This window comes from Schistocerca cancellata, chromosome 7 (genome assembly GCF_023864275.1).
Source record: "Schistocerca cancellata isolate TAMUIC-IGC-003103 chromosome 7, iqSchCanc2.1, whole genome shotgun sequence".
NCBI classification, from domain to species: Eukaryota; Metazoa; Arthropoda; class Insecta; order Orthoptera; family Acrididae; genus Schistocerca; species Schistocerca cancellata.
In genome coordinates, this window is record NC_064632.1 from 407,023,387 (window position 1) to 407,051,047 (window position 27,661).

General features: G+C 44.3%; 1 protein-coding gene across 1 annotated transcript; it reads right to left on the bottom strand.

The window, feature by feature from the left end:
* Positions 1-4,654: 4,654 nt before the first annotated feature.
* LOC126092126 (inositol oxygenase-like) lies at positions 4,655-25,564 on the bottom strand. Its single transcript, XM_049907567.1, has 6 exons — positions 25,409-25,564; positions 17,790-17,961; positions 9,967-10,175; positions 6,797-6,933; positions 5,172-5,402; positions 4,655-4,977 (listed from the first exon to the last, which is right to left on the bottom strand). The coding sequence occupies exons 1-6, from the start codon at positions 25,427-25,429 to the stop codon at positions 4,869-4,871; spliced, it is 879 nt and encodes a 292-aa protein (XP_049763524.1). The 5' UTR covers positions 25,430-25,564; the 3' UTR covers positions 4,655-4,868.
* Positions 25,565-27,661: the final 2,097 nt, after the last annotated feature.

Below are 27,661 nucleotides of genomic sequence, written 5' to 3' on the forward strand. Positions count from 1 at the left end.
AGTCCCTAACTTTTACTCTCCACGGAATAACCACTTGAAGATCACTTTGTGATCTCTCCCTCCGATGTTGGTCAAATGCAAAAGTAACAAATACTTGTCTGTACAAAGACGAGGCTTAGATAGTTTATTTTCTTTAAAATAATCGGAAGTTACTTCAGCTTAGCTGCATATCTTATATGGCTAAAATTTTTAAAGGAAGAAACCTGTGGTGATGTAACCAAAGAGATACAAAGGGGTGAGAGTCAAATGTGCTTCGCCACAGGTATTGTGACATTCATTTCCAGTTACTGTTTGATGAGTGTGAGAATAAATGTGGGTGCTGAACCTGTTTGTAGCTAAAAGACATATTTAAATTTTCTAGTCGACTTCGACATTAGGGCCAGTGCTGCTGATCGACAGTTATACTACCAAATCTCGTTTTACGGAGTGTTACACTGTTGTTTTTCTACGTGAAATGTGCTAAGACACTTATGTGCACAGATCATTAGGTACATTTGTAAACTATGTTGCCAGAATTAGTGGCTGTGGAAGCTTGTTAACCAGCAGCAGTAGTGATGACCTGACCGCCTCCAGTAGCTGAGTGGTCAGCCGACAGAAATGCAGTCCTAAGGGTCCGGGTTCGGTTCTCGGTTGGGTCGGAGGTTTTCTCCCCTCAGGGACTGGGTGTTGTGTTTTCCTAATCATCATCATTTCATTCCCATCGACGCGAAAGTCGCCGAAGTGGCGTCAAATCAAAAGACTTGCACCCGGCGAACGGCCTACCCGACACAACAACAACAACAACATTAACTAGTACTGTTATTATTCAACCACATTTTTTTGGTTGTACAAGGGTTCTGATATTTTCATTTTCTGATCAGTTTTCTGTTAATTATGTAGCAACTCGTTTCAAGAGCAAGTACAAAGTGTAAATTGTAAACCGACGGGTTGTCAGAGGAGGTTGCGATGAGCGGAAGAAGCGAGCCCACCCCCTACATAGACGGCCACAGGGTGAGAAGTGGTTTCATGAGAACAGGCCAAGTAAGTTCCCTTGCCTTCCATAATGCAGGCACCACAACCGCGCTTCATGCTTCCGCGAAAGAAGCCATGCATGGAGTTAAATATGGTTTGTAACCGAAACTGGAACCATCTTATGTATGGGCAGGTTTAGTAAAGATCCTAACCTCAACAATTACATCCAGTTATCACAGGGAAAGGAAACAGTACGAAATAATGTACAAACAAGTAATGTAGCAGACAACAATGGGTACCTCCTATCAGCTAGGTAACGTTATGGAGGTAGAAAGTAAGTGAAATAAAATGTAAACGTCGTGTGACTAGGGCCTGTCGTCGGGTAGGCCGTTCGCCAGGTGCAAGCTTTTCGATTTGACGCCACTTCGGCGTGGGGATGAAATGATGATGATTAGGACAACACAACACCCAGTCCCAACACCCAGCCGGGAATCGAACCTGGGCTCTTAGGATTGACATTCTGTCCACTGACCACTCAGCTGCCGGGGGCGGACTAGTACGTAGATGACATGACGTCACAAACTTGAAGCTGAGACTCATATTAAAGAGAGGTCGTAGAGCGTACGTCACAGCGCGTGCAGGTCTGAAGCGGCCGTCTCCGACGGGGAGCGAGTAACTATTTCAGACGATTTTAATAATGATCATTGACTGCACGTTTAAATGGATGCAAGCTCTCGACAGCACACAACAATGATAAGACATTTAGTGGGTACTTTTTCAATTGCATATTGATTTCCAGTAGGCTCCACACGAAGCCGAGCGTTCGCTAAGTGTGGCGGACGAGTCAAACAATGTGACGTCACAAGTTTGTTGCGGGGCCATTGTTTCTCTTGTGGCCAGAAGACTCATTTTCGCCTGTGGTAACGTGTAGAGTTGCAAAAACTTTTTACTTGATAATGCTGACTTGTGGTGTTTATGGTCGTACTAAACGTCGAGAGAGTACTACCAAGTTAAAAGGTGAAAGGCCCTGATCATGTAATATTATAGCTTATATTACCGAAATTTCTGGCTTTATTTACTTTCCGTGTAGCGGTTTTTTCTTGTCATTTCATTTCAGATTCCAGATCAGTAAAACTCGTAAAGCCCTCTGGATTCATGCTGTAAGAAGGAAAGACTGGAACCCGAGGAAATGGAGCTGAATATGTTCCCACCATTTAAATCAATATGTAAGAAATGGTACCATGTGTAAACATGCATTGCATTTAGCCATCCAATATTGACGCAAATAATTATACAAATAATAAAAAAATGTTAGGTGCCCCTCCCTCTTCCATTATATTTTATATTTGGCACTCAAATTTCAGAAACTACTTACTGCATATAATAATTTACCTGTCTTCGTCAAGTGTTTACTTTGACTTGCAAGTTTTAATTTTGAGACTACATGTTTACAGGGCATCCTGATTTAATTATTGGTGATTTTTAATCACAATGCTGTCCTTCACACAAGTTAGTACAATAGATATTTGTTTAACTGTTCGTGAGTAACATCGAAACTGCTACTTAGTGAAACTTATTGAATTGTACGCCAAAGGAAAGTTTCTTGATTAGTTTACATTATCTGGTAAAAAAATGGTTCAAATGGCTCTGAGCACTATGGGACTTAACATCTGCGGTCATCAGTCCCCTAGAACTTAGAACTACTTAAACCTAACCAACCTAAGGACATCACACACATCCATGCCCGAGGCAGTATTCGAACCTGCGACCGTAGCAGTCGCACAGTTACGGACATTATCTGGTATGTAGGTTTATATCCCTATTAATAATCATACACAGAACTACACACCACAGTTATGATTTATAGTGTTCAGACGTTTAAAGTACAATGGTACTGAAAATCCGGCCGTGTGTACTTGTAAGACATTCACAGAAACACTGCCGTACGCTAATTCTTCTATCGATTTTCAAATTGTACAGTTTTACGGAGTGACACAGAGAGCACAAGCGAGGTTTGTATTTACAAATGCGAGCAATAAAATATCGTAAAAGTGTGTAAAGGTGAAAATGCAAGAAGCGAGAAGCACTAACGCGTATGTAAGCAAGTATCACTTTTGGGCTCATGCTTTTAGCTTACATCGACACAAATACAGTAAAAGGTGATTTAAAGTAAGTTAGAAAAGAGCTTATCACTTTGTACACTATTCTTTTTCATTATTCGAAGTTCGTTACCAAACCTAACACTTATATTGACAAGGCCAAGTGCTTTGTATTGCTGCGTCAAATACACATCTAAAAACAAAACCAAAATACTGTCTATAAGAACTCTTCTGACATTGTGTTATACATGAAAACATTTTGACATTATATATCTTCTGGAATTATTGCACGGACAGAACGTTAAATGAGAACAAGCATGTCTAACCAGGTCTCTGTGACTCTTTTGACCACAGGAACATGGTGGCCGATCACACCCATCGCCTTCAAGCAGATGTACAGCATGCGCCGATAGTTCAAACAAAAATACAGCACCGCGAAGGGTAGCCGAGAGGTCTGGGGCGCCTTGTCACGGCTCACGCGGCTCCCCTCGTCGGAGGTTCGAGTCCTCCTGCGGACATGGGTGTGTGTGTTGTCCTTAGCGAAAGTCAGGTTAAGTTAGATTAAGTAGTGTGTAAGTATAGGGACCGATGACCTCAGCAGTTTGGACCCATAGGATCTTACTACAAATTTCCAAATTCCAGAAATACAGCATACGGCCATAGTGCTAGCTATGCTCCTTATACCTCCTGGGTAACGTAGGTTGCAACCAAAAACAAATAACTATCAGCCGAAGCCAAGCTCCACGGAATCTGATGATGAATTCAACTGACAAAGTTGTCTTTCCTACTAGTATCAAATATTCATTTTGAGTTGAGGATAAAATCCAGGAGATTTGAGGATGAACCAGAACATTTTATAACTATAAAGAGAGAAGAAACTGAGCATATTTCAGAGGATAGACTGGGTATGAAACGAAAAGTTGCTAAAGAAGAATAGTTTTTCCGGAGGCTAGTTTGTTGACACATCTGGTACGGCATCTGGGAATGTTTTCGCTTGGCGCTGAAAGGAGCACTGGAATGGAAAACTGAAAAAGGAGACAGAGACTAAACTATACAAAATAGATTATAAGGGATGTATATTTATGCAGAAAGTGATTAGCACGAGGTAGGAAGCGATTGAAGCCAGTATCAAACCAGTAGAAAGAGTGAATACTTACCTAAAGTATGTGTTGTCTGAATATTACTTCTGACAAAATTTACATCATTTTCTGATGTCTGTCATGTACATTTATCACATAGTGGTCTCATTCCTTCTGAGATTATAATCTGTATCAAGGTATTAGCCTTGGCTAGACATGCAATGCTTTTAACATGACTGTCCTCAGTTTGTCTTTCTCTGATGTTCTCAAGTACATTTGTTGTTGTTACCTGACCTTTCTCTTAATGATACACCCTCGACAACTTTGCAGATTTGTAGCTGCCTTTACCTGCTAGAGTGCAGCTGAACATGAGTTCCAATAGAGAAACACTGTCCACAAATGGGTTATTTTGTACAGACAATATTTTACAATTTCATGTTTTATTTTTTATCCCACTTATTACAGGTGGAATGAAATGAAAACGATTGGTACGAGCATACATAAAGAAAGAAAGGAATCCGTCAGTCTTATTTACAAGTATATTGTTCGGTATGTAGTGAATTGTTGACACTTCTTACTAACAAGCTACAACATAATACCAGTGTACAGCAACATTCTACGTCCAGCAGTCGCAGTTAGGTGACGTGCACCTGAAGAACACGAATTTCGCATTTGGAGACTCAGGCAGTGACGCCCGTTCCCATGGGAGGTTGGAGCTTCAACAGTTGGTGGAAGTTGCCTACCAGCTGAGCGTTCCAGGCAGGTACTTGTCAATCAGGCTCTGGTAGTACGGCTTCAGCGCCTCAATGTCTGGCGTCTCGTCGCTTTTCGTGTAAAGGTCATACTTGCTGCAAGAGACAGTTCATCACTTCAGTTACACTAGTTAAGTAGAAAAAATGCAATTATTTCGAACTGATTCCTGCAATCTTTGAATTCTCAGCCGCATTATAAGGGCGTCCTTGTGAAGAAGTACATGAATCGTAACAGAACCTTAGCAAGACTGCAACAGCAGAAGTACTTTAGAGGCTAAAGTGTTACTTACTTGAACTCTCTGACCCACTTAAGGGTTTCGACATCCTTCTCGTTGCAGAGGTGCGTGTAATCACCACCGGAGTGCCACGGGTAGAACGAGTGGAAGCGGATGATCTTGTGTGCGATCTCTGGCAGCTTGGAACCGTTGTGCCTCAGTGCGTGGTACATGTACTCGTCGTGGCCCCACGACATCAGGAGATTGTCAAGGCCACAGTTTGGTGTGTAGATTCCGTATTTAGTGCTGTAACGCAAGACACATACTGATAAGTAGCACAATCACCCCAACTAGATCACAAAAAAAAGTATTCGAAATCGATATTGACCGTCCAACAAACTCTAATAGTTCTGTCGAGGTTCGAGTGACTGAATAGCTGAGTCGCGTGAATCAGCCTTTTCAGTAACCACTGTCTTCAGTGATTTTCCTTCAGCAGAAATAAGAAGCAAAAACATAACTGAAAAATGGACCGTCCAACTGCTACTCCCTTGTCCCGTGTTACATAAGCTGTGAAAATCTGTAGCGTTTGAATTAATACATCGTGCCCTTAAACTTAGTGCTGTGGAATAATAAATGTTGGAAATTACATAAGTTTCCAGTAATTAAGAAATTGGTCTTATTTGTAAATCCTAAGTTACGTTATCCCACATTTATATGTTAAATATATTTCACTATAGTCGACGTAATCAATCGTCTTGAGAGAATTCAGCAACTGTATATTAGTAGATACTTGAGATAATTCTCAAGTCTCGGTGGCACACTTTTTAAATTCGATTACATATTTCGATCACTCTGGGTAGGTAATTGCATCAGCAAGTCGTCTATTCAGAACAAGAGTACTTTGATATGTTGTTCTGAGTAGACGAGGAGGGTTGCTGATGACATTACTTGGATATTGTGATGATCCTGAGTGATCGAAACATGTAATCGAACTAAAAGAAAGAGGGCAACTGAGACGGAGCAATAAGTAAGAATTATCTTAAATATAAATACATTTCTCCCAGACAGGCAGCTTGTAAAATCTGGGATATTAGCAACAAACGAGTATAATCTACAGCACTCAGAATAAATATCCTCTTAACATCAAGAGTGAAGTAATCAAAACTCAAAACTGGAGTTTGCCTGTTCTCGTTTGTGGCGGTCTGGTATAGTCATGATACAACAAGAACAAACCCTTTGCAAGTCTGAGAGGGAAGGCTGGACAGGACTGTATTATTTTTGTCTGTGTGAAATCGTCGCCATTACAGAGACGAGACCATGCGTTGTAGAATTAATGTAATGCATTAGGAAAGAATTGGGTCCAGGACATGTAGCTGGACAACATCTTTCGTAGGTGGTTATTGCTAACACTCTATAAATTGACAACCACCATGACCCCATTTGTTGTTCAGTATAGACGATGTTCGACAGTCACAGGAGGAAACCAATGCAAGAGAAATCGATTCATTTTATGATGGTGACTACAGAACATTAGATGGAAGTTAGCAAGTACCCAAAAGTATTCCACTTGGTGGCGGTCAAAGAGGTAACAAAATACGTTTGCTGTCTCTAAAACTGTTCGTTCTCAGTGACGTTGAAATTTCATTTCATCTGGCTGTATGTCTTAATAAAACTTCATCTTGTGACTTTCGATGACGTACTTGTAACGTGGATCCTTGCCGTCCGGGTTGTCGACGAAGCTGGTGTCCCTGTAGACGATGGAGTCGACCCAGGCGCAGCCCACTGGGAAAGTATCGCCTACGACGGCCCACTGAGGCTCATCGTAGAACGCCATAAGCTGAAAACAGTAATAAGTCGTTATTCTCCAGAAATGCAGACATGCATTTCAGTTGAATTTATTTATCTTTTTTTCATGTGAAGGTCAGAAATGAGTTTTCTCCGGTAATACAGCCCCTTGAATGCGCAGCGTAGATAAGTCTACAGGCTTGGGTGGCAACTGTAACTGATGGTAAAATCTTCTAGGTTGTTTGGCCGCGCCATATCCCTCTTCTGTTTATTCTTACACACTCGACCTTTCGACTCGTCTGCTGGGATCTTCTTCAGGATCTGCTGATGTTCCCGGTTAGCTGTTCAGCTAATCAGGGACACCAGAACATCCTCCTCGAGAACATAGCAGATCAGCAGTCGAAACGTCGATTGTATAGGAAGAAACTCAAGAGGAACATGCCGAGCCCAAACAACCTAGAAGGTTTTACTTAAAAGTAGCATATTTTCCAAAGTTGCTACGATTGAATGACGTAATAGTGTCCCTTCTCTAACAACATGGCTATCGCCAGGATTTAATCTGTTACACAATGAACAAATTAATAAATACAAAATGCTTACAAGATGTTTTCTAACGTCTCTTCGACCTGTTGAGAACTTCAAAGCAGAGAGGGGGTTATAAACAGGCCATATTTGCACTTTTTTTTATTCTTTCAAATATATCACATTTTACTCTGCCCTACTTAAAAATCTCTGGAACATTACACGGTTAGTGCATAAAATCACTGCGGGTTTCTATACTGATGTATCTGCGTTTCTGTGAAATCCACTAACTTGAAGAAACTGCAAAGTATTCTCCAGAGCCGCTACGAATGAAAATCTTCGAGTAATGGCCGGTCCGAGTGGCCGAGCGGTTCTAGGCGCTACAGTCGCAGGTTCGAATCCTGCCTTGGGCATGGATGTGTGTGATGTCCTTAGGTTAGTTAGGTTTAAATAGTTCTGAGTTCTAGGGGACTGATGACCTCAGATGTTAAGTCCCATAGTGCTCAGAGCCATTTGAACTATTTTTTTCTTCGAGTAATGTCATAAAGTGTTCCTTTTCTAAAAATATTATCACAAATACTATGCAAGCTATATGCTCTCCATATTTAGCTATGGGATCATTTTTTGGGGCTTGCATAAACAAAATACAGACACTGTCTTCAAATTCTAGCATTTACCAAAAATAAACAACCATGAAATGCAAAACAACATTTTCTCTAATTGCCTGAAGACTTTAAAGAGATAACTAAAATTCGAATTTTAAAGAGTCAGTCCAAGCAATACCTCTTAAATAATTCATGCTACAAAGTAAAGGATTGATAGGTAACACAGCGTAGGGAATGGTAAAAACGTAATATTCTTTGATAATTAACAGCTGTCAATCTATAGTAAACTGTCGTAGTTTAATAAAACGTAGTGTAAGAGCTTTTACTCAGGATCTATGATGGATAACTCTAACCTATTATTTTCTTGAGTTCGACATCTCATTCAAAAGGTATTACACGAAGAATGTAATAGAATGTATGAAGTATCTTCCAGATGCTGATTACTTCTGACAAAAGTTCCTGGCTAAGAGGCCATTGTCGATGTATAAAACTGTCTATAAACGTTTTGTCCTCGTGTACGAAAGATATCTGCAGAAATAACTGTCTTTCGAAGTAATTACCAATTTATCTTTTCAGATTTCTTGCGCACATAGCGGAGAAACATTAGTTGTTTATACTTCGACTACGGTTTCTAACTCGGGATGTATAAAACTGTCTATAAACGTTTTGTCCTCGTGTACGAATGATATCTGCAGAAATAACTGTCTTTCGAAGTAATTACCAATTTATCTTTTAAGATTTCTTGCGCACATAGCGGCGAAACATTAGTTGTTTATACGTCGACTACGGTTTCTAACTCGGGAGCCGTAACGGAGGGAGGTAAACAATGTAGTTGCCGGGACTCTACGTACGCTATAGATACAAAACTTGCTTACGAGAACTTTTCCAGCAGCTGCTCTACATGCTGACAAAACTTTCTTGCAGCTTGTTTTTCATTCTGTTAATTTCTGACAGAATGAGATGGCGCAGTGACTAGCAGACTGAATGGCTCAAATCCGCATCCTGCCATCGAGATTTAGGTTTCCCGTAATTCCCCCGAGTCACTCCAGGAAAATGCCGGGGTAGTTGCTTTGAAATAGCACGGCCGATTTCCTTCACCATGACTGAAACAGCACGAGCTTGTGCACCGTCGCTAATGATCTCGATGCCGACGGGAGGTTAATACCTAATCTTCCTTGCTTCCATGTGATTGCTGGGAATCTACTTCCATTCCACTTAAATTCCTTGAAACTTTATGATTTCTTTCCTGTTCATCTAAGTTGTTGTTATTCTTTCTACTAGTGTATTTGTTATTTGATGTACATTATTTTACATTTTTTGTCTAGCACAAGACCTTTCAAGAATTTATTCTTGATTTCAACTACAAGTAACGAGATATGATAGCGGAAAATATATTATGTTGTGTCCTCGCAGTACATTGGCAACCTGAACACGATTGAAGTTATATGGTCTAACATGTCGTTGTTGTAAAGACAAATCTTTTAAGTTTTTTGCACAATGTTCCTGAATATGTAAATACATTTTATTTTAAAGAAACGATGCCTGGCGCTCCGTTTTCCTTTGTTCGCATGAAGCAGTATTGTTGTTCGCTAGATTCCGCGCCTACGTCTGTCCTTTCCCCTCTTTCGCCCCCTTACCCTTTGTTGGATAACATTCTTAATGTCAGCATCATGAATGACTTCGCAATGAAGATTTTGGAAGCTCTAGAGATATACCGTATGTGACTTCTGCGAATGGTGAGCTATGAAGCTCTGTATATGGCTTACTAACAACAAACACGGAAAACAAAAATTCTCCTGGCATCTTGTAGAGTGATTCAGTCATTAGAGCCTAGATGTAGAAACTGGAGGTTGCATCCAGCTATAAGATCGTTCTTATGAGCGAAATAACGTTTGTAAGAATCAGTGTTTTATGTCCCATTTCAGTTCGGAGCGTCGTCCCTCAAGAAGGGAGCTCACCTTGCCCAAGTCGTGTATGAGCCCCGTGAGGTGGAACCAGTCGCAGTCGGGGTGGTCTGCGCGAATGCGCTCAGCAGTCTGGTAGGCGTGCACAATGTTCGGCACGTCGACGTCAGGGTCACTCTCGTCCACGAGGCGGTTAAGCTGCTCCAAAGCGTCCAGAATTGGGGCCTGGAACTTGTCGAATTTGAGCCACTTCTCGTGTCGGCCTGTGTAAAGGAATATCAGAGTTACGTCCATGCCCTAATCTGCAGGGAAATATCTGTACAAGTAAATGGAACAAAACAGTAACAACTACTGAAGAACATTCTAACTTGAAACAGATTGTGGAACACGGAGTTGCTGGAGATTGTAGTGAGAGGTTGGTAACAATTGAGCCTGAAAATTAACAAGATTAGATGATTGATTAATGAACTGCAAAAATTTCAGATTCTCACATCTGGAGGGTAACCGTGGAACGAAACGATTGTCAGACGTAAATCTGGCTGAAATAAGATAGATACTGATTTTAGGTGGTTCTGCTATAAACGTCTCGCCGGCCGGTGTGGCCGTGCGGTTCTGGCGCTTCAGTCTGGAACCGCGTGACCGCTACGGTCGCAGGTTCGAATCCTGCCTCGGGCAGGATGTGTGTGATGTCGTTAGGTTAGTTAGGTTTAAGTAGTTCTAAGTTCTAGGGGACTGATGACCACAGATGTTAAGTCCCATAGTGCTCAGAGCCATTTGAACCATTTTTTTTATAAACGTCTCCTTAAAGTGACGCATATCATGGTTCGCGCATTTTTGTTTGACAGAAAGGAAGAAAAAGGTTTTCATCCGACAAATCAGGTGACTATCGAAATGAGACCTTAATTCAATGTCTCTATGCATGAAATAATCACTTGTTTGACTAGCTGTATCCAGCCTGGCCCTATCATTACCGAGACTCATGCATCTTTCGATTGTTTTTCCTGTTTTCATCGATGACTCGTGGCAAACACGTTGTTGTACCACATTCCTCATTAACCGTTCATCGATCGATGGTCACAATATGTGTAGTGTTGACCAAAGAAAAGCAAGATATACGTAGGAAGTTTCAATTTATTTTTTTACTCCTGCAGGAGCGTACGCCCTTGGAACCAAAGCGCATGCTGAGCGCTTGTCTTGAATTATCTGGCACTGAAGTTGGCAGTGATGCTCCACCAATTCCAGTGGCAAGCGCTTCAAGAGAGGTGCTCTGCATCACGGTAAAGTCCTTCCTAGAAAAGTCATCCAATATATTACTTCCTCCCACGCATATTTCGCGAAACGACTGTGGAATTCGAAAGTAAAGTTCTATGTACTGACTTGGCAGAAAATCCTAAGAAATTTTGGTCTTATGTCAAAGCGGTAGGTGGATCAAAACAAAATGTCCAGACACTCTGTGACCAAAATGATACTGAAACAGACGATGACAGACTAAAGGCCGAGATACTAAATGTCTTTTTCCAAAGTTGTTTCACAGAGGAAGATTGCACTGTAGTTCCTTCTCTAGATTGTCGCACAGATGACAAAATGGTAGATATCGAAATAGACGACAGAGGGATAGAGAAACAATTAAAATCGCTCAAAAGAGGAAAGGCCTCTGGACCTGATGGGATACCAGTTCAATTTTACACAGAGTACGCGAAGGAACTTGCCCCCCTTCTTGCAGCGGTGTACCGTAGGTCTCTAGAAGAGCGTAGCGTTCCAAAGGATTGGAAAAGGGCACAGGTCATCCCCGTTTTCAAGAAGGGACGTCGAACAGATGTGCAGAACTATAGACCTATATCTCTAACGTCGATCAGTTGTAGAATTTTGGAACACGTATTGTGTTCGAGTATAATGACTTTTCTGGAGACTAGAAATCTACTCTGTAGGAATCAGCATGGGTTTCGAAAAAGACGGTCATGTGAAACCCAGCTCGCGCTATTCGTCCACGAGACTCAGAGGGCCATAGACACGGGTTCACAGGTAGATGCCGTGTTTCTTGACTTCCGCAAGGCGTTCGATACAGTTCCCCACAGTCGTTTATTGAACAAAGTAAGAGCATATGGACTATCAGACCAATTGTGTGATTGGATTGAGGAGTTCCTAGATAACAGGACGCAGCATGTTATTCTCAATGGAGAGAAGTCTTCCGAAGTAAGAGTGATTTCAGGTGTGCCTCAGGGGAGTGTCATAGGACCGTTGCTGTTCACAATATACATAAATGACCTGGTGGATGACATCGGAAGTTCACTGAGGCTTTTTGCAGATGATGCTGTGGTGTATCGAGAGGTGGTAACAATGGAAAATTGTACTGAAATGCAGGAGGATCTGCAGCGAATTGACGCATGGTGCAGGGAATGGCAACTGAATCTCAATGTAGACAAGTGTAATGTGCTGCGGATACACAGAAAGATAGATCCTTTATCATTTAGCTACAAAATAGCAGGTCAGCAACTGGAAGCAGTTAATACCATAAATTATCTGGGAGTACGCATTAGGAGTGATTTAAAATGGAATGATCATATAATGTTGATTGTCGGTAAAGCAGATGCCAGACTGAGATTCGTTGGAAGAATCCTAAGGAAATGCAATCCGAAAACAAAGGAAGTAGGTTACAGTACGCTTGTTCGCCCACTGCTTGAATATTGCTCAGCAGTGTGGGATCCGTACCAGATAGGGTTGATACAAGACATAGAGAAGATCCAACGGAGAGCAGCGCGCTTCGTTACAGGATCATTTAGTAATCGCGAAAGCGTTACGGAGATGATAGATAAACTCCAGTGGAAGACTCTGCAGGAGAGACGCTCAGTAGCTCGGTACGGGCTTTTGTCAAAGTTTCGAGAACATACCTTCACCGAAGAGACAAGCAGTATATTGCTCCCTCCTACGTATATCTCGCGAAGAGACCATGAGGATAAAATCAGAGAGATTAGAGCCCACACAGAGACATACCGACAATCCTTCTTTCCACGAACAATACGAGACTGGAATAGAAGGGAGAACCAATAGAGGTACTGAAGGTACCCTCCGCCACACACCGTCAGGTGGCTTGCGGAGTATGGATGTAGATGTAGATGTAGAGATAAAATGAGATAGATTCGAGCTCACATGGTGGCTTACCAGCAATCGTTTTTCCCGTAAACCACTGATGACCTGAACAGGAAAAAGTGGTAAACCAAATTATCTCTGCCACAAACCATAAGATGGTTTGCGGAGTAAATGGTTCAAATGGCTCTGAGCACTATGGGACTCAACATCTTAGGTCATAAGTCCCCTAGAACTTAGAACTACTTAAACCTAACTAACCTAAGGACATCACACACACCCATGCCCGAGGCAGGATTCGAACCTGCGGAGTAAAGATGTATATTTAGAAACAATAGATAATTTCATTAAAAGTTCCTCGAAAAAGAACCATTAGTTGTTTACGGTTCGTTTGGGAACATCCAAACAGTTGATTCTTTCTTAGTTTCGTAGAATTATTTTCCAAATTTTGTCACATGTTACAAAGTCATACATTTGCATTTCCTCGGTCGAATTAGTATTTCCTTACGCCAACTGAGACAAACCTAATTTTGACCTTTGATCAGATTGTTCGGAATCTATCAAGATCAGATATTTTTGACAGCTAAATATTGATGCTAAATGGAATGTCCTGCAATCTTCGGTATGACTAAGGATCCCTTTGTCACGCAGCAAGTCACATGGCGACACTTTACAATCATTATGCACCCAGAACCGGTTATTTTTTGGAACAAAAACCGATATTGTTGAACCTTCAAGAAGTACAACCGCGACGAAATTCTTAAGAAAACAAGTATAAACATTTTCTGAAGATGACTGTTTACGAAAAGTTGAGCGAAACGATTAGAGTTGTTGCTGCTTCTTATTAAAATCGTAAACAAATCATCTGGCTAAAACGTTCCCGTGTAATTTCCATGTTTTCACAAAACTGTTCCTTTAAACGCTCACTGTGAACAAAGTACTTGACCAATTTTTGATCTTTCATTACTTCAACAATAACAAGCAGTACATTTTTAAACAAGTGTGTCACGTATCAATAGCGTCATCAGGTGATCATGTGCACCAATAATTGGAGTGAATTACCATACACTTTATCTAAATTACAACTGAGGTCTCCGCCCAGTAAAAATACAAGGGGCAGTCACATGAAAAGGAGATAGATGGAAAATAGTATTATTTCAAAAGTAATCGCCATATCTATTAATACATTTGTCTACGAAGATGTGCAGTCTGGTCGAATCAACCTAGGCAACATAGCGGGCCTAGGTTTTACCAATGTTCTTTTGAATACGCTGCAGAACAATCGCTAGGAAACCCTTACACATCCTCCATACGGTCCCGACCTCTCCTCATACGATTTCGATATTTCTGGAGCGCCGAAGAAAGACACTGCTGGCCGTCGATTTGCTTCGGACGAAGAGGTGCACGCCTGAGTACAATCGTGGTTCCGTAGATAGCCTCAAATATTTTTTGCATGAAGGCATTGACTGTCTTTTTCTCACAGTGGAGTAATGTAAAAGGTGCACAACTCTGCTTCCGCCGTTTGCCGATTGGTGGCGACAACTGTAAGTATCGGTCGAAAGAAACAGATCGCAGACGTAAGGCAGTTAGCTTGGACCTCGGTCAGCATAACCTCATTCAAACATTAGTCGATTTGTGTCTGCATCATAAAGTTCTTCTTGATTGAAAATGTTAGTTTACAAGCCTAATTCTCGTGATTTGAGAGAATTGTTACAGTTTTGTTTCAATATGAAGAAAACAGCGGCTGAGCCTCATCGAATGCTCTCAAGTACGTATGGTCAGTACGCTGTTAGTGGAAGGACGTGTAGTGAGTGGTTTCAACGCTTCAAGAACGGTGATTTTAACGTCGTAGACCGGTATAGTGGTGGAAGAGAGAATGTTTTCGAAGATGCAGAATTGGAGACATTGCTGAGTGAAGACTCGCGTCAAACTCAAGAAGAATTGGCACGATTAGTGGGAGTGACACAGCAAACCATTTCAAAACGTCTCAAGGCTATGGGAATGATTCAGAAAGAAGGAACTAGGGTCCTGTGTGAGTTGAAACCAAGAGACGTCGAACGGCGTTTGTGGGTTTGTGAACAGTTGCTTCAGAGGCAAAAACGGAAGGGACTTCTCCATGGCATTGTGACCGGGGAAGAAAAATGGGTTCATTACGATAACCATAAACGCAAAAAATCATGGGGATATCCCGGCCATGTTTCCACGTCGACAGCAAAACCGAATATTCACGGCTCCAAGATCATGCTCTGCATTTGGTGGGACCAGCTCGGTGTCTTGTACTATGGGGTGTTAAAACCAAGTGAAACAATCACAGGTGCTCGTTATCGAACGCAATTAATACGTTTGAGCAGAGCATTAAACGACAAATGGCCGCAATACAACGATATACACGATAAAGTGATTTTGCAGCACGACAACGCTCCACCCCACGTTGCAAAAGGGGTCAAAACATACTTGGAAACGTTAAAATGGGAAGTCCTACCCCACCCGCCGTATTCTCCAGACACTGCTCTCTCTGACTATCACCTGTTTAGATCACTGGAGCATGGCCTGGCTGACCAACACTTCCGATCTCATGAAGAAGTCACAAATTGGATCGATTGATTGATCGCTTCAAAAGATGAACAATTTTTTCGACGTGTGATTCGTACTCTGCCCGAAAGATGGGAGAAAGTAGTGGCCGGCAACGGAAAATACTTTGAATGATACGTGTGTAACCAATTTGTTTCATTAAAGCCTCAAAGCTTGGGGGAAAAAACGGCGGAAGCAAAGTTGTACACCTTGTAATAACAGTTATGGTTACTTTTGAAACAGTAAACACTTTATTTACTTTTTTGTTCATCTGTTTCGTTTTCATTTGACTGTCCTTTAAATAAAGTGAGGTCTATGATTAGTGACTGCACATATAACGCCATCTATTTGTTCCGCACCACAGACGCACGCTATGTTATAAAGAGGCGGACGCACTAGTGAAACAGCTGATGCCCCTCTAATGGGACGGCCAGAGTGGCCGAGCGGTTCTAGGCGTTACAGTCTGGAACCGCGCGACCGCGACAGCCGCCGGTTCGAATCCTGCCTCGGGCATGGATGTGTGTGATGTCCTTAGGTTAGTTAGGTTTAAGTAGTTCTAAGTTCTAGGGGACTGATGACCTCAGAAGTTAAGTCCCATAGTGCTCAGAGCCATTTGAACCATTTGAACCCTCTAATGTACTGTTGGAGATGTTACTCTGAAGTAGATATGCGAAGAAACAACCGCAGCAAAAACCGGGACCAGGGACACCTCATGTACTGACGGACAGGTACCATCGAGCACAGCGGAGGATGGTTGTAAAAAAGTCGCGCGAAATCAGCGGAAAGACTCATTCGTGAGTTCCAAACTGTTACCAGCAGTCCAGCTATGTACCACACTGTGCGTAGGGAGTGAAAAAGGACAAAGTACAATGGTTGGCAGGTCCTCATAGCTTACGGTGGGACATGAAGTCACGCAGGAGGCCTGCGACCGTGACGTAAAACTGAGGAGAACTATACCACTGCTGAACAAATGTTCAAATGTGTGTGAATTCCTAAGGGACCAAACTGCTAAGGTCATCGGTCCCTACACTTACACAATACTTGAACTAACTTATGCTAAGAACAACACAGATGCCCGAAAGAGGACTCGAACCCCCGGCGGGAGGGGCCGCGCAATCCGTGACATGGCGCTTCAAACTGCGCTGCCACTCCGCGCGGCTCACTGCTGAACAGGTCGCTGGAATAATTGGTCACACGTTGTTCAAAAATTCTTATTTATTTACGAGTATCTGGCACAGCCCATCATCAGATCTAGAAAAAGAAAAGTATTCGTTCAGAGTATTGAGGCACATGTATTAGCAATCGGGTCAGAGCTTAAGTGAATTCACTAAATGGAGGTTTGATGCTGACTACAGATACATGTTACTCCATACTGTGTATGAAGATACTTGTTTTTGGTGTTCTGATGATGGGCTGTGCCCGAAACGCGTCAACAAATAAGAATTTTTGAACAGCAAGTGAACATTTATTTTAGTGACCTGTTCCGCAGTGGCAGAAGTCTCCTCTATCTCTTCGTGAGCCACATATTTCTGTAGTCAACACTGAGCGATGCTTGAAGTGGTGTAAATAGCGATGCCACTGGGCAGTGGATGACTGCAAAAGAGTGATCTGGAGCGATGAATCACGCAACACCATGAAAGGGCTTAGGTCTGGCGAATAATTAAACGTTACCTGCTAGCGTATGTAGTGCCAACAGTGGAGTACAGGGAGTGCGATCGCTGTGGGATTGTTTGCAGGTGTGGTTGCAGCTTAACGAAACAATAAATGAGGACGGATTTGAATTCACATTGTAGTATATGAACTGTGTAAAGTAGAAGAACAGTTCGGACACGACTACTGTTTGTATTGGTCTTATAAAACACCCTTTCGTAAAGCAACATGTATGAGGCAATGATTTGTGGACAATACTATTCGTAAAATGGACTGGCTTGCTCCGAGTCCCCACCTGAACTCAATGGAACGCCTTTTGGGTGTGTTAGAACTTCCGCTTTGCTCCAGACCTCAGCGTAGAGCATCACTACCTTCTCTGGTTTCGCCTCTTGAGGAATAACCGGCTGCCATTCCTCCAGTCACCCAGACGCTTCACTAAAAGTGTCCCCAGTAGAGCTCAAATCGTCATAAAGGTAAAGTGTGGACATACCCCACATTAATGCCCACCAACAGGTGTCCAACTGCTTTAGATGGGCTACTGTGTAGTCCTGGGACGGACGCCAGATACTCACTCCTGACGAAGTCCACGGTCTGGTGAGTGTGCATGACGTGGTAGAGCCTGCGCACGCGCTCCTTGATGGGGTCACTCTCGTCGATGGTGTAGTCGCGGAACTGCGAGACCGGCTTCCCTGCGTGTAGAGGCTCCGGTCTCAGCAGCTCCGAAGGGTCGAGCAGCGGCTGCGGCTGTGGACAGGGCAGGAATCAAGGCGTTAGGGTCAGAACTACACTTGTTCCGTAATATATCTGTTTTCATACAGCCATCTATCTTTCCTGTATTTTTCTGTATGCCATCATAATTTCATGAGCTATGCCCTAAATACCTTGTGCAACTCCATTATCCGTCAACTCACTTTCTTTCTAGGGTTCCATACCTGAATCGGTAAAAACGGAACCCTTACAGGAACACTTTGTTGTTTGTCTGTCTGTCTGTCTGTCCCACATTTCTTGTTCTACTTTGTTTCCTAGGTTGAAGCTTGTTTCCTTTACAGCCCCACACTTACCCAGAGGTTGTCACTTCATCTTTTCCTTGGACGGCCCATATTTCTTTCACCTGCTGGTGATTTGTTTCTTACGTTTTTCACAGTCTTCCGTTCATCCATCCTGTCTATGTGTTCGTTCCATTCAAGCTTTCTGTTACGTACCCACTCATTAATGGTTTCACTTCTATATCTATCTCTCAGTGTCTTCTCTGTAATACACTCCTGGAAATGGAAAAAAGAACACATTGACACCGGTGTGTCAGACCCACCATACTTGCTCCGGACACTGCGAGAGGGCTGTACAAGCAATGATCACACGCACGGCACAGCGGACACACCAGGAACCGCGGTGTTGGCCGTCGAATGGCGCTAGCTGCGCAGCATTTGTGCACCGCCGCCGTCAGTGTCAGCGAGTTTGCCGTGGCATACGGAGCTCCATCGCAGTCTTTAACACTGGTAGCATGCCGCGACAGCGTGGACGTGAACCGTATGTGCAGTTGACGGACTTTGAGCGAGGGCGTATAGTGGGCATGCGGGAGGCCGGGTGGACGTACCGCCGAATTGCTCAACACGTGGGGCGTGAGGTCTCCACAGTACATCGATGTTGTCGCCAGTGGTCGGCGGAAGGTGCACGTGCCCGTCGACCTGGGACCGGACCGCAGCGACGCACGGATGCACGCCAAGACCGTAGGATCCTACGCAGTGCCGTAGGGGACCGCACCGCCACTTCCCAGCAAATTAGGGACACTGTTGCTCCTGGGGCATCGGCGAGGACCATTCGCAACCGTCTCCATGAAGCTGGGCTACGGTCCCGCACACCGTTAGGCCGTCTTCCGCTCACGCCCCAACATCGTGCAGCCCGCCTCCAGTGGTGTCGCGACAGGCGTGAATGGAGGGACGAATGGAGACGTGTCGTCTTCAGCGATGAGAGTCGCTTCTGCCTTGGTGCCAATGATGGTCGTATGCGTGTTTGGCGCCGTGCAGGTGAGCGCCACAATCAGGACTGCATACGACCGAGGCACACAGGGCCAACACCCGGCATCATGGTGTGGGGAGCGATCTCCTACACTGGCCGTACACCACTGGTGATCGTCGAGGGGACACTGAATAGTGCACGGTACATCCAAACCGTCATCGAACCCATCGTTCTACCATTCCTAGACCGGCAAGGGAACTTGCTGTTCCAACAGGACAATGCACGTCCGCATGTATCCCGTGCCACCCAACGTGCTCTAGAAGGTGTAAGTCAACTACCCTGGCCAGCAAGATCTCTGGATCTGTCCCCCATTGAGCATGTTTGGGACTGGATGAAGCGTCGTCTCACGCAGTCTGCACGTCCAGCACGAACGCTGGTCCAACTGAGGCGCCAGGTGGAAATGGCATGGCAAGCTGTTCCACAGGACTACATCCAGCATCTCTACGATCGTCTCCATGGGAGAATAGCAGCCTGCATTGCTGCGAAAGGTGGATATACACTGTACTAGTGCCGACATTGTGCATGCTCTGTTGCCTGTGTCTATGTGCCTGTGGTTCTGTCAGTGTGATCATGTGATGTATCTGACCCCAGGAATGTGTCAATAAAGTTTCCCCTTCCTGGGACAATGAATTCACGGTGTTCTTATTTCAATTTCCTGGAGTGTACTTCGCAGAACTTTCATCTCTGTAGTTCCCGAAAGTCCTACTTTTTGATGTTTCATGTCTTGTCTCAGCTGTGTATGTCGTAATTCATCTCACTATTGTTTTGTATACTCACTTCTTTGCATATCTTTCTATACGTTTGTTTTTCCAAAAACTATCATTTACACATCCTGCCAATTTGTTTCCTTTTGCTGCTTGTTCTCTAACCTTCTAACATTTCCATTGCTGGATAGTTCAGTACCGAGATATTTAAAAGTTATTACCTGTTAAATAATTTTTCCATCCACTTCCAGATCGCATCTAATTGGTTCCACAGATGTGCTCATACATTTGAGTGTTTGACTGGATGTGACCATATTTTGGTTTTTGTCTGCCACGTTAAATACACTCCTGGAAATTGAAATAAGAACACCGTGAATTCATTGTCCCAGGAAGGGGAAACTTTATTGACACATTCCTGGGGTCAGATACATCACATGATCACACTGACAGAACCACAGGCACATAGACACAGGCAACAGAGCATGCACAATGTCGGCACTAGTACAGTGTATATCCACCTTTCGCAGCAATGCAGGCTGCTGTTCTCCCATGGAGACGATCGTAGAGATGCTGGATGTAGTCCTGTGGAACGGCTTGCCATGCCATTTCCACCTGGCGCCTCAGTTGGACCAGCGTTCGTGCTGGACGTGCAGACCGCGTGAGACGACGCTTCATCCAGTCCCAAACATGCTCAATGGGGGACAGATCCGGAGATCTTGCTGGCCACGGTAGTTGACTTACACCTTCTAGAGCACGTTGGGTGGCACGGGATACATGCGGACATGCATTGTCCTGTTGGAACAGCAAGTTCCCTTGCCGGTCTAGGAATGGTAGAACGATGGGTTCGATGACGGTTTGGATGTACCGTGCACTATTCTGTGTCCCCTCGACGATCACCAGTGGTGTACGGCCAGTGTAGGAGATCGCTCCCCACACCATGATGCCGGGTGTTGGCCCTGTGTGCCTCGGTCGTATGCAGTCCTGATTGTGGCGCTCACCTGCACGGCGCCAAACACGCATACGACCATCATTGGCACCAAGGCAGAAGCGACTCTCATCGCTGAAGACGACACGTCTCCATTCGTCCCTCCATTCACGTCTGTCGCGACACCACTGGAGGCGGGCTGCACGATGTTGGGGCGTGAGCGGAAGACGGCCTAACGGTGTGCGGGACCGAGCCCAGCTTCATGGAGACGGTTGCGAATGGTCCTCGCCGATACCCCAGGAGCAACAGTGTCCCTAATTTGCTGGGAAGTGGCGGTGCGGTCCCCTACGGCACTGCGTAGGATCCTACGGTCTTGGCGTGCATCCGTGCGTCGCTGCGGTCCGGTCCCAGGTCGACGGGCACGTGCACCTTCCGCCGACCACTGGCGACAACATCGATGTACTGTGGAGACCTCACGCCCCACGTGTTGAGCAATTCGGCGGTACGTCCACCCGGCCTCCCGCATGCCCACTATACGCCCTCGCTCAAAGTCCGTCAACTGCACATACGGTTCACGTCCACGCTGTCGCGGCACGCTACCAGTGTTAAAGACTGCGATGGAGCTCCGTATGCCACGGCAAACTCGCTGACACTGACGGCGGCGGTGCACAAATGCTGCGCAGCTAGCGCCATTCGACGGCCAACACCGCGGTTCCTGGTGTGTCCGCTGTGCCGTGCGTGTGATCATTGCTTGTACAGCCCTCTCGCAGTGTCCGGAGCAAGTATGGTGGGTCTGACACACCGGTGTCAATGTGTTCTTTTTTCCATTTCCAGGAGTGTATATGTCAAAGTTTCTACAGGTTGTCTTCACTGTTCGCTAGCAGAACTACATCGTCAGTATAACAAATGATTTTTATTTCTTCGTCCCCCATTCTATAGCCACTACCAGCCAATGCCTTCTTTACCACCTTGTCCATTACTTTACTCGCAAACTCACTCATCAAACCATATAGGGTACTTCCCATTGACCTAGAATCATGAACTTTGGTAAGAAGTAAGGTTTTCACAGCTCAAATTCAGGAAAAATTGTTAAGTTTTAATTATATCACATAGAAACACTTTTAACCATTAAAAAGCTACATTGCATTAGTAATCCATCAAAATCTTCATGAATTATTTCGAGGACTTTGACATGGTTTTCAGTAATAAGCAGAGGGATTCACAAGAAAGATTTGTGTATGTAATTTATAAATATTTCGTGCTAAATGGCTGGACTGCGTTGAACCGAAGTCCTCTACCGCTGTGAAATCGATGCCTTTGCCATCTAGCGGTAACAGACGTTAGGCCCTCTGACTACCGCACCATGCCGTCACAAGTATCGCAGATCCCTTACGAATTGCTCATTCTATACAGAAATTATTCTGACAATCTACGGCTGCAACACGTACAGCATTTGTAATATTTGGAAGTAACGCAGTACTGAGGGGGCTGGACTTCCATTGTTTGGGTGAGGTTCCAACAGCCCATATAATATTTGCTGAAGCGTTCGACAACATGTAACAACAGTAGTACAATGGCCGTCTGTACTGTTTTCTCCCCTGGAGGCTTCCGTCTAATCTTACCAGTAATCGCTACAGAGAAGAGAGCGGACGAAGTCAACGCACCTGCAGCTGGCAATTACTATAGCATGTTAATGTAATTCCAAAGTAAATAAAATAAATGAATAATTACCATAACGAATGCGAAATTACACAAAAAATATAAGCTTAAATTTGGAACGTTCTCGAAAGTTTTGGAATTCCGGGGACCGATATCTTGCCAACGTCGGTATCGATGACACGCAAAACCGTCGACATTTTCGATTGCCGGTACGGATTAACTATCTGTGCAAGAAGTTAAGTTTGTAATGGAACCCTCAGAGTGCAAGCCCGACTCGCACTTGTCCAGTGTTTTGCTTCATCGCTCCCTGGGTTAGCAATTGTAGTACACTCTAACCCACCTGTTTTTCTGGGGAGAGCCTTTTTATTGCACTGACCTGCTCAAACAACTTTATGTGGAGCGCACTAGCTTCCGAGACAGGCAGGTGAGCCCAACCCGGATCGAATCCATGTGGCAGATTAACGATGGTTCGTCTGGTACCCCAGCGAACCTGAGTGTGGTGTTTGGGCGGTTTGTCACGCCCGTTTAGGGAAATAATACATTGGCCCTCGATATCCGGATCAGAAAATGCGATACACAAACATTTAAAATGCGATGACACACAGAATAGAAAATTTAGTGATCGAAAGACACATAGTGCACAAGATTAGGTGAAATGATACTTTTTTGCAGTCCTTGCGGGTCTCCCGCATCGCCCCCTACGCTCCTGGGAGTATGGGACCTCATCATCATCAGTCATTGGTAGGCCGAGAGAATTTGAGGTGAGATACGTAATGAAGTCATGAAAAATATAGAATACATTTACACCAAACACATTTTATTAATGCCACTTTTGATTTTTTAATAACGATGTCGGAATGTATCTTGTTAGCATTTAACAATAGTGGCCATTGAGAAATAGTTTTTGACGTTAATTTTGCATATCTGAAAATAGATACGAATATCAGTACTTTCACCTGATGCTGTATAACTCAGTCCTCTCGGCAAAAATGTAGAAGCACTGTGCAATAGTTTCAGGAATTTTTTTCCGCCTAAACTAACGCCGCTTCTCAGCGACTTCCATATGGTGAAATGACAACACGTTCCACTTCCGAGTATAATCATCTTTTTTACTGTCCAGTACAAGCGAATTTCGGCAGCTGTGCCATTTCTAAGCGGTAGCTGATATCAAAACAGCTTTAGACAGTATACGCACACAACACAATCGTTATGAAATATCGCAAGCCTATTTTTAATTCCAGACTACATCATTGATGTTTCGAGAAACTATATCTAGACTCGAGCTTTTGTATGAGAACAGAAGATGTGCACACACTTTTCTTTATCATTCTGACAGGTGTCCAATGCATTTTGTCGCCACTCCTTTTCATAGATTTCGTAATGAGAAAAACTACGGACAGCTCCAGCATGGACATACGTTGGAATGAGCAACGTAGGCTTACACATCTCGGTTTTACTGATGACATCGTTCTTCTAGCAGAAACACTACAAAGTTTACACCCAGTCGCTACCAAGCTCGATGAAATGTCTAATGATAAATGGTGATAACACAAATACTACGTCCAAAGAATGGTAATGATCGATTGAAATTATAGTGCAACAGGAGATACCGGGTTGTAAAATCAAAGTGCCGCTACTCGTGGAGATCCGGTGTCGGCTGTATTTGTCGTAGCGAAATTTGGAAGATATTCTAATGCGTCAATGCGCAGCCGATTTACGCTGAAAAAAATAGTTCTAACAACAAAACCAACAATAGGCCTTTCTCACTTGTTTGACCTTTTCTGCCCATGTCCGCTTCGTAATCCATTACATACGCAAACATTTATATAGGTCTTTCTGGAATTCACAGAGCCAGATTTGTACCTGGTGACCAAAATTGGAACTAATGTTTTTCCTGCTTAATTCGGTTCAGCATTAACGCATTAAAATATCTACCAAGTTCCGCTGCCATACGATAATTACCGTGCACACTGGATCTCTGTGAGTAGCTGCACTTTAGTTATAAACCACCCAGTACCGCAAAACGTTGCCCGACTTCCATATATAGGCAACCGTATCTAATAATGGGAAATAGATACAGACATCAGCAGCAAAATCCGGAAAGCTTCTGCAATTTTCTAACGAATGCTATCAGTACGTCATGTAGACTCTCTTAGTATGTCCAGAAACCTCGGCTGTAGACCTACTGATGGCCATATACGCATGTGAGACCAGTAAAATGTCAGTAAAATCAGAAAACAAGTTCAATGTTTTTCACGAACGACGCTTTATGCGAATTTTTAGCATAAATTATTGCGACCACGTCTCAAATGATAAAACGATGAGAAGTGATCAACGCAGCCTGAGCAAAATCGTTGCTGAAAGAAGACTGGAGCTAGTGGTGCATGTTCTCCCCATGAAGGGTGCCAAAAATCCCCAAATCTGCAATATTCTGGAAATCTACGGATGGTTACAGAAGCAGGGAAAGACTTCGTAACAGCTGGAAACGAACGTTAGCAAAGGATATTTAATGTATGGACGGATGGAGGGAACTGGCTGCTCTAAGTGCTACATATTGTTCGGGGAACTTGTTGCCTGGTATACCACTTATCATTCGAGGAGCTTGCTGCCTGGTATAGTACTTCTCACTGGAGGAACCAAGTTAGTCCAAGTACGTTTTAAACACCCGTTTGACGGCGGCTGTGGCCGGGCGGTTCTAGACGCTTCAGTCCTGAACCGAGCTGCTGCAACGGTCGCAGGTTCGAATCCCGCCTCGGGAATGGATATGTGTGACGTCCTTAGGTTAGTTAGGTTTAAGTAGTTCTAAGTCTAGGGGACTGATGACCTCAGATGTTAAGTACCATAGTGCTTAGAGCCATTTGAACCGTCTGAACACCCATTTACTCACCAGTAGTTGTGCAGTAGCCATATTTGGGTTCTGAAGTACCGTCTAGAGGACAAACGGTGAACCGGACGACGGGTGTGTTTTGGCGTCCGCAGCTTTGACCATCGTTGACACGCCTCTCGGTTTTTATTGGCGCCGCTATCGTTGACTTACGCGGGGAGTCGACGCCAGCAGCTTCGGCGGTCACGTGAGCCAGCGGGCGGCGTCTCTCGTGCCACCCGTCATCGCCAAATCTGGAAAAACGCCACCGGCCGACCCTGAAAGGGAGCGCAGGACGGGCCGGCGCTGCTATCGACGCCGGGGTCAGCGTCGGGTCACGGGCGTCGATGCTAACTGCGACGCTGTCGCAATTTGGCGTGCTTCTTACCTCATCTTGTTGACAGTTCTTGTGCAATCCCGTTTTAGTGGTCATTTCAGTGCAACATCTCTGCTCTTCAACTCTTACAAACAGCAAACTTTGACATTCTGCATTCTAAATTCGCAGTCACTTCTGGTAAAACACATTTTGTTGGCTGTCTACCTTCGTTTAATTCTTATACTGTACTGGCCATTAAAATTGCTACACCAGAAGATGACGTGCTACGGACGCGAAATTTAACCGACAGAAAAGAAGATGTTGTCATATGCAAATGATTAGCTTCTCAGAATATTCACACAAGGTTGGCGCCCGTGGCGACACCTACAAGGTGCTGACATGAGGAAAGTTTCCAACCGATTTCTCATACACATACAGCAGTTGACCGGCGTTGCCTGGTGAAACGTTGTTGTCATGCCTCGTGTAAGGAGGAGAAATGCGATGCATACCATCACGTTTCCGACTTTGATAAAGGTCTGATTGTAGCCTATCGCGATTGCGATTTATCGTATCGTGACATTGCTGCTCGCGTTGGTCGAGATCCAATGACTGTTAGCGGAATATGGAATCGGTGGGTTCAGGAGGGTAATACGGAACGCCGTGCTGGATCCCAACGGCCTCGTATCACTAGCAGTCGATATGACAGACATCTTATCCGCATGGCTGTAACGGATCGTGCAGCCACGTCTCGATCCCTGAATCGACAGATGGGGGGAAGTTTGCAAGACAACAACCATCTGCACGAACAGTTCGACGACGTTTGCAGCAGCATGGACTATCAGCTCGGAGACCATGGCTGCGGGTACCCTTGACGCTGCATCACAGACAGGAGCGCCAGCGATTATGTACTCAACGACGAACCTGGGTGCACGAATGGCAAAACGTCATTTTTTTGGATGAATCCAGGTTCTGTTTATCTCATCATGATGTCGCATCCGTGTTTGGCGACATCGCGGTGAACGCACATTGGAAGCGTGTATTCGTCATCGCCATACTGGCGTATCACCCGGCGTGATGGAATGGGCTGCCATTGGTTACACGTCTCGGTCACCTCTTGTTCGCACTGACGGCACTTTGAACAGTGGACGTTACATTTCAGATGTGTTATGTCCCGTGGCTCTACTCTTCATTCGATCCCTGCGAAACCCTACATTTCAGCAGGATAATGCACGACCGCATGTTGCAGGACCTGTACGGGCCTTTCTGGATACAGAAAATGTTTGACTGCTGCCCTGGCCAGCAGATTCTCCAGATGTCTCACCAATTGAAAACGTCTGGTCAATGGTGGCCGAGCAACTGGCTCGTCACAATACGCCAGTCACTACTCTTGATGAACTGTCGTATCTTGTTGAAGCTGCATGGGCAGCTGTACCTACACGCCATCCAAGCTCTGTTTGACTCAATGCCCAGGCGTATCAAGGCCGTTATTACGGCCAGGGGTGGTTGTTCTGCGTACTGATTTCTCAGGATCTATGCACCCAAATTACGTGAAAATGTAATCACATGTCAGTTCTAGTATAATATATTTGTCCAATGAATACCCGTTTATCATCTGCATCTCTTTTTGGTGTAGCAATTTTAATGGCCAGTAGTGTATTAAAATGACCAGTTTCTGTTCGCCTGAACCAACCTTATTTATGCAGACAAAAAAGAATTAAAAATCGACATTGTCTGCAATATCCAGTATGTTATCAAAAGTATCAGGACACACCCAATGTAATGCGGGACTGGCGCCTATACACTTAGGTGACTAAAGCCACGGGATACCTCATAATATCGAGTCGGAATACTTTTGCCCGGCGTAGTGCAGCAGTTCGACGTGGCACGGACTCAACAAGTCATCAGAAGTCCTCTGTAGAACTACTGAGTCGTGTTGCCTCTACAGCCGTCCATAATACGGT

Bases quoted from the DNA above. Each gene is read 5' to 3' on its own strand.
- LOC126092126 (XM_049907567.1), bottom strand. From the start codon at position 25,429: ATGGCTACTGCACAACTACTG. The intron at 17,962-25,408 runs GTGAGTAAATGG...CCCTGTCCACAG, and splicing joins TGGCTACTGCACAACTACTG to CCGCAGCCGCTGCTCGACCC. The intron at 6,934-9,966 runs GTGAGCTCCCTT...TACTGTTTTCAG, and splicing joins TCATACACGACTTGGGCAAG to CTTATGGCGTTCTACGATGA.